The 7,709-nt window shown below is 45.5% G+C and overlaps 1 protein-coding gene across 1 annotated transcript; it reads right to left on the bottom strand.

Annotated features, from left to right (window-relative positions):
- Positions 1-2,033: 2,033 nt before the first annotated feature.
- Positions 2,034-4,318, bottom strand: LOC112844164 (uncharacterized). The gene is made up of 2 exons (XM_025903931.1): positions 2,282-4,318; positions 2,034-2,103 (listed from the first exon to the last, which is right to left on the bottom strand). Exons 1-2 carry the CDS (start codon positions 3,124-3,126, stop codon positions 2,034-2,036), a joined length of 915 nt encoding a protein of 304 aa, XP_025759716.1. The 5' UTR covers positions 3,127-4,318.
- Between the last annotated feature and the right edge of the window lie 3,391 nt (positions 4,319-7,709).

Below are 7,709 nucleotides of genomic sequence, written 5' to 3'. Positions count from 1 at the left end.
CTGTGCTCTTCACAAATAAAACTGGAAGCAGCTCAGACTGTTAGAACCAGCACTGAGCCCTGTTACATTTATACAGTGTTAGAGCAATGGCTGCAACCTACAGCCTTTAAACTAGCGATTACAATGCTGACAGTAAACTCGTCAGTCCAGATGTTACCACATTACTCTATGGTACTTAGAGTTAAAACAACTGAGACAGGCTGATTAAAATAACAGCTGTCAGTTCTCTCATTCAACATATAAAGACTGGAGATCACACTACTGATTTCAGTTCATTTAATATGTGAGTGCACAGATTCATTCTCAACTGGACATAAATGATGATCAAAGCTTGTATATATGATGAATTCATCAAATCCCAGCCTCTAACACAGTGCGCTGTGTAACGTCGGGTTGTGTTTAGTGGTTGAGAGGAGGCGGTAGAAACCTTAGCAGGATAGTAGGAAGAATACACGATCACACTGGTACTAGGAATTCCACAGCGTATCCTTTAATGCACATTCTCTTCTTCAACCATATAAGCCCGGTTGAACGGCTGCAGCTTAACAAACATAATGCGCAGTGTTCGTACAACCCATACGTTGCAAACAAAAAGAAAAACAAAAGAAAGGTCTCTCCTCATGCACTAGTGTGCAAGCACATGTCCATAGAATCACAGAGAGAGGGCAGTGGCCCATACTGATGACAACAATAACCCTCGACTTGGGTGTCTTAAAGAGACACCACACCATAGTGGCTGTTACATATTCCCCCCGGGTTGAACAAAGGCTGTCCCCAGCCGAACACAGCAGAGGTACAGTCCAGACTTAAACAGCCTCCATACATGGTCAGCAGGATAAGATGATGAAACCAAAACAGGGAAATGTACAGTGCAATATCGACAACTGGCATACATGACAGTGTCCCACATGGTGAATGTCCATTTAAATAAATGCTAAAGAAAGAAAATAAACTCAGGACAGCCAGGATAATTACAGAATGAAATTCCCTTTTTTTCTAACATTGCGTTTCTTCTTTTTCAAAAACTGCAACAGTCAGCAGGAACACCGTACCAAAACATGAAAACATTATCAACATGTAGTGCAGAAAACTCAAACCACGGTCCTGTTACAACAGTAGACCACATAAAACACATCAAAAAGCAAATAAGGTCACTTTAAGTCAAATCTGTCAGTATGAAAAGGGTTGGTCCACCTATTGACTGACCAGTCAGTGGTGACTCTAGGAACTCGTCTTGGTCTGAGGTTATAAGAACCTCTAACAGCACACCCATTGTCAGCAGGAGGTGAACCGTTAACCTCTGTCTCCAGAGCAATGTCAGCAGTCTCTTGGAAAGAGTTCTGGTCCACGAAAAGCGGGACAGTGTCAGTACAGTCAAAGTCAGTCTCAGCAGGGGTGTTGCTAAAGACCGTGGGAGTTGTGTCAACAGCGTCACAGTCCATGCGGCCTGGGGTTGAAAGAGCAGGAGGCAAGCTGCAGTCCGGGACACTGAGATCCAAAGCTGCTGCAGCCTTTAGTTTTGCATGCTTGCCAGATAAAGCTGAGGCCCAGGTGTAGAAAGGTTGCAGGTTTGCAACATTAAAAACTCCAACTTTCTCCCCAGTGTCCACTGTGGTGAGACAGTAATTCACATCAGACATCCTCTTGGAGATGCGGTAGGGACCAGTGTAAAGGGGGGCCAACTTTGCAGAAAAGTTGGACGATGCACCCGATTTTGGGTGCGACTTTACTCTGACGAGGTCTCCAACTTCATGAGAGACTGTGCGACGTCTCAGATCATAGTAGTGCTTTTGCCTTTTATGACTCTCTTCGAGCACCAAGCGAGCATGTTCATGAGCATCCCGAAGTGAAGCTCTCAGGTCATCTGAGTAAGACGTTTCAGGGTCGCTCAGTCCTTCCCAGGAGGGTTGAGTTATTGGCTGGGGGGAGGGTTGCCCCTGTGAAACACTCTCCCCCCCTGAAGTTTCCCTGCCGCCTGCCAGCTGCTCTCGTCTCTCTGACAATGCCAGTTTCATCTGGATCTGCAGGCTGAGTTACTGGATGGTGGTCAGGAGGCAGCGATTGAGGAGGCTCCGGAGCTGTCCTGGGAGAGTGGCGAGCTCCCTGAAAATCAGTGGAACAGTTAGGGCACGTACGAGATGTAACACCAGGCATGGCACATTTAAAACAGCGGGGTCCTCCCTCAGCTCTGTTTTTCAGCTGAACTCGGGAAGACTGTGAAAGGCTGGTGCCAAGAACAGAATGCAGCTCATGGGCACGCAGCACTAGATCAATTACTGACCTTACAGGTGTTCCATACAGTGCTACTCTGTACTTCTCCACTGCGTGTTTACAGATTAGCTCAATTTGCTCCTGTTCAGATGGTGGGTTCCTCAGTCTCCTGAATTCACTGAGCATATGGGCAACAAACGTTGGCAGAGGCTCTTCAGGGTGCTGGAAACGGTCCAGGATGCCTCTCAAAATCTGCTCCTGGTTGTCAGCAGGCAAGAAGACAGTTCTGAAAAGTTCACAAAACTTAGCCCATGTAGATACATGAGGAATGAGCACATTAAACCACTTTCTTGGCTCCTTAGCTAGGAAGTGTGGTAGCTCTCTGAGGATTTGGGCATCTGTTAAGTCTAAGGAGGTTTTATAAGCCTTAACAGACTGTAGCCATTCTTCTGGGTGAAGACTGCCATCATTAGCGAACACAACTGGCTCTAATTTAGCTTGGTGCAATGCTGCAGCAAGGACTCTGGTTGTATTAATTAGCTCCAGCGAATCCGATTGGGATTGGGACAGAACCCTGGCGGGCTGCGTGGGGCCAGGTGCTGAGATAGATTGCCCTGTTTCCCTGGTTGGCAGGCCTGGCACATATGGAGTAGAGGAGGCCTGAGGAAAAGGGTGAGTAATCTGGGCAGCTGGTACTTTTGGGACTGGTCTTTTTTGTTGAGTCCACTGCTCCAAAATATTCCTCTGGAGGTCCAAAGATTCATGAAGGCACTGCTGAAGCATATCAACCTCTGCCTGTAGACTTTGCACTTTATGCCCAAGGTCAGCAGCACTATGTCTAGCAGGAACTCGGTTGGGGTGTAACATAAAGTCTATATCATCACACATGTCAGTCAAGTCAGGATGAGTAGCCATAATACACACTTATCAAAATCAACTTCAGTTCCGATCACACAAAAATATCCAAACCATGTGAATTCTTAATTTAAGCAGCAAATGTATTATCTGACTTTGAAACGTGGAGGCAGAAGAAGTAAACACCCTGAATCAAAAGCGTTTTGCTGCAAAAGTGATCCAAACTTATGAGTAACTGTGTATGAGTAACACCTTTTCAAGTCAAATGCACATAAAACAGCATCTCAATAAGAACAGTTAAGTCAGGGAGAATCAATAGTAAATCAGTTTGAAATATAGACAGCGTTTTTTTTTTCTTTTTTCAAATATATACACTCACAACATCAGTTCGGTGATTTTCCAGCCAACTCCAAACTTGTCCAGTCCTGACACGGCATAGAGGTTTGTCCCGTGGAAAAGTTCCCACTTGCAGAGACCGTACGGATGAAGCAAAGTCTGCAGCGTGAGCTCGGCTGGTGAAGGGGAGAGAAAAAAAAAATCCGGTGCGCTTCACCTCGCATACATGCACTTCAGAAACTATGAAGAAGCGGCATCCGTCTCGCGTCCAGGTAGTGTGAATCCACGTTAATCCAAAAACGTCGCGGTAAAGGCGTTCAGCAGATAACGATATTATATCCCGAAAACAGCGTTGCGGTGGCTTCACCCGTTGCCGTGGAAACACACCTCCGTGATCCGGTGAATCGGTGATCTTCCCGACGTCCGCGTCGAGGCCAGCCTGGTCTGTTTCCGCGAAGTATGGCAGACATCTACTTTGCCGCGATGTACCTTGTAATGTATCAATCATCAGCTGCTCGAAGATACTGCATACTGAGGTCCAAGAGAAGATGTTCGGGCGCCATTTTGTAACGTCGGGTTGTGTTTAGTGGTTGAGAGGAGGCGGTAGAAACCTTAGCAGGATAGTAGGAAGAATACACGATCACACTGGTACTAGGAATTCCACAGCGTATCCTTTAATGCACATTCTCTTCTTCAACCATATAAGCCCGGTTGAACGGCTGCAGCTTAACAAACATAATGCGCAGTGTTCGTACAACCCATACGTTGCAAACAAAAAGAAAAACAAAAGAAAGGTCTCTCCTCATGCACTAGCGTGCAAGCACATGTCCATAGAATCACAGAGAGAGGGCAGTGGCCCATACTGATGACAACAATAACCCTCGACTTGGGTGTCTTAAAGAGACACCACACCATAGTGGCTGTTACAGTTGGCTCTCCGTTTCGCTGCAGGGTCCCTTCATTCTTCACATATCCGTGTCGAGCCGAGTGTAAATCCCGACGCTAAACGGCCTTTGTACAAGCACACACGCTTCGTAGCAGGGAGAAGCTATGAGCTAGAAAAATCCAGGCTGGCAGACAGCCTGTGTCCGACCAACCAATCAGAGAGCTCCTTACATCCCACGGTGTGGCTAATTTGAATAGCCTCCAGCAAATTGTTAATCGAAGAGCTAATCCAGCAGCTAATCCAGGAGCTAATCCAGGAGCTAATCCAGCAGCTAATCCCGGAGCGAACAGGAAAGGGAAATGGATTTTGAACTGCAGTTTATTAAATTGCAAGTGGAAAAAGGATTTTGAACTGCAGTTTATTAAATTGCAGGTGGAAAAAGGATTTTGAACTGCAGTTTATTAAATTGCAAGTGGAAAAAGGATTTTGAACTGCAGTTTATTAAATTGCAGGTAGAAAAAGAATTTTGAACTGCAGTTTACTAAATTGCAGGTGGAAAAAGAATTTTGAACTGCAGTTTATTAAATTGCAAGTGGAAAAAGGATTTTGAACTGCAGTTTATTAAAGTGCAATTGGAAAAAGGATTTTGAAATGCAATTGGAAAATGGATTTTGAAATGCAGTTGGAAAAAGGATTTTGAAATGCAGTTTATTAAATTGGAATTCAAAAATGAATTTACAATTGCAGAATTTATTCTACAATTCATTATTAAAACACAGAAATTTTTATTTCGATGCGCGTGGCTCTTGTGGTCCTCCATAATTCCGGAACCTATATGCATTCCGGAATTCCAAACATTCCGGAACCTATACGCATTCCGGAATTCCGGAATGCATATAGGTTCCGGAATGTCCGGAATTCCGGAACTTATACGCATTCCGGAATGCCGAACATTCCGGAACTTATACGCATTCCGGAATTCCAAACATTCCGGAACCTATATGCATTCCGGAATTCCGGAACTTATATGCATTCCGGAATTCCGAACATTTCGGAACTTATACGCATTCCGGAATGCCGAACATTCCGGAACCTATATGCATTCCGGATTTCCGAACATTCCGGAACTTATACGCATTCCGGAATGCCGAACATTCAGGAATTTATACGCATTCCGGAATTCGGAACGTTCCTTTCAGGTCTCTACTGCACCTCTTTACCTTGTCCTTCTGTTTGAAGTGGTCGAATTTGGCCACAATAGGACGTGGTCTCCCGGCCCTGGTCCTCTTAGCCCTAATATGATGGACTTGATCAAAAGTGATGTTCTTCACGGTGTCCTCTGGTAGCTTCAGGTGGGTTTTAATGAAGCCTTTCAACGTTACTTCTGCGTCCTCACTGGTATCACAGAATCTCTGTGATATTAGAAAACACAAGGTTATCTCTCATGCTACGGGCTTGCAGATCAATAACAGTCTCTTTTATTTTCTTATTTTCTATGTTAAGCTTGGTCACATTCTCGGTCAGAGACTTGACTGACTCCCGTAGCATGGCGTTTTCAGCCAGTAGCGTGCGTTTCCACCTGCTGCTGGTTGAACTCCAGGGATTCTCTCAGGGATTTATTTTCCTGGTGTAAAATCTACACCAGGGACAACCTCGTATCGAGCTGGAGAGTCGCATGCCAATTGACTCCAGGAAGTCAGTAATGTGTTTGCCGGCAGGTGATGTTGTGCCGGGGGAGTCTGCCGACGGGATCTCATTTTTTGCCGGGGGAAGATGCGCTTTGGACCTTCTTCATAACTACACCCTCGGAGCACTGGTCGATGTAATCTTGGAGAGCGTCTAAACTCTCCCCACTCTTTTCTTTGGCTCTCGGAGGAGGTGGACGCATCTTTCACCCTCTCCTTCCCTTGTCTTCCCTGCTGCCTCTATGTCTCTGTCTAGTCTCGTCTAACTCTAACCCTCAAAGAGTCTCTCAGTCTTGTTCTCTAAAACCGAAAAAATTATGGATTTGATCAACTGGCCCCGTAACGAAATTGAAACCCTCCTGGGCTTGGGAGAGTCCGATTGTCCTGCTGAGACGTTTGCTGCCGAATACTCGATGGTTGTTTGCATCCTGTGTCTGGCAACACTCTCAACTGAGGGCATTGAATGACATCTACCAATTCAGAAACACGATAACAGAGTTCTGGCTGATTGGAGCTGGCTCAGCCCTGTCTTATCGAAGAACAAGAAGCGGCTACAGCTGTTCAAAATCCCACAAGGATGGCCGACATGATAGACCAGGGGTGTTGTACTCTAGGCCTCGAGGGCCGGTGTCCTGCAGGATTTAGATGTCCTTGATGCAACACAGCTGATTTAAATGCCAAATGACCTCCTCAATATGTCTTGAAGTTCTCCAGAGGCCCGGGAATGAACTAATCATTTGATTTAGGTGTGATGACCCAGGGTGATATGTAAACCCTGCAGGACACCGGCTCTTGAGGCGAGTTCGACACCCCTGTGACAGACGATGGGCAGGGCTGTGAATACTCAGACTGTGTTTATTGAACGCAATATGGATAACATCTTGGAGAAGCTCATGGTTTTGAAATGGGTAAGATCTTGGAGAAGAAGAACGGGAATTGAGAGAATTGGTGACCAGTAACGGACATTTGACAAACTGTAAAAATTCGATGCAGTTGTTTACACTAAACACAAACATTCACCATCTTCACTCAGGTGGCTATCCCACTGGCGCCAGCTGAAGGCCTGCCAAGGTCAAAGCTGACTGGAACAACAAAAATTCTTCCATGATAAACAGGACTGTTGTCAGAACTCTTTGTCCCTCCTTCAAGGCCACCTGGGTCCACTGGAGACTGTTGACCTTCGCTTAACCGGGCGTGGTGACACTTTCTCTCAGCTGAACATGGGATACACACACACACACACACACGCACACATGTACACTGATACTGATACACTCTCACCATCACCCTCCCTTCCCCAAATCCAACGCCTTTTCCCATGCTTACCTCCCATCCGATATGGACAGCGGATCAGCTGGAGGTGCGATCGAAGATTGCAGCGGTCCCAGATCCAGCTGTGCACACTGGAATATTCTCCCATGTTGCTTGTCTGTGTTTTATTGTGTTATGGTGTGATGATATATGTGCATTCCTGGATTATCCCTTTGTGTTACACATTTCACAGTTTTTTTCTTTGCTACCTAGCCTGATCTGTCTCCCCAATGTGATGTTTGTGTATTTTATGTACGGTCGGCAAGGTCTGTCATCTCAGTTGTGGGCAACTGCTACTGACAAATAAAGGCCATCTCATCTCATCATTATCTGTCCTCCAGGGTTTTAATTAGGTTAATTATGATAAGATATGGTTAATTATATGACAGTTGATTGGTATATTTGGAATAATGGGAGCTTGAAAA

Source organism: Oreochromis niloticus, linkage group LG16, assembly GCF_001858045.2.
Source record: "Oreochromis niloticus isolate F11D_XX linkage group LG16, O_niloticus_UMD_NMBU, whole genome shotgun sequence".
Taxonomy (NCBI): Eukaryota; Metazoa; Chordata; class Actinopteri; order Cichliformes; family Cichlidae; genus Oreochromis; species Oreochromis niloticus.
Note: the sequence above shows the minus strand (reverse complement) of the source record. Positions and strands in the feature narration are given on the sequence as shown.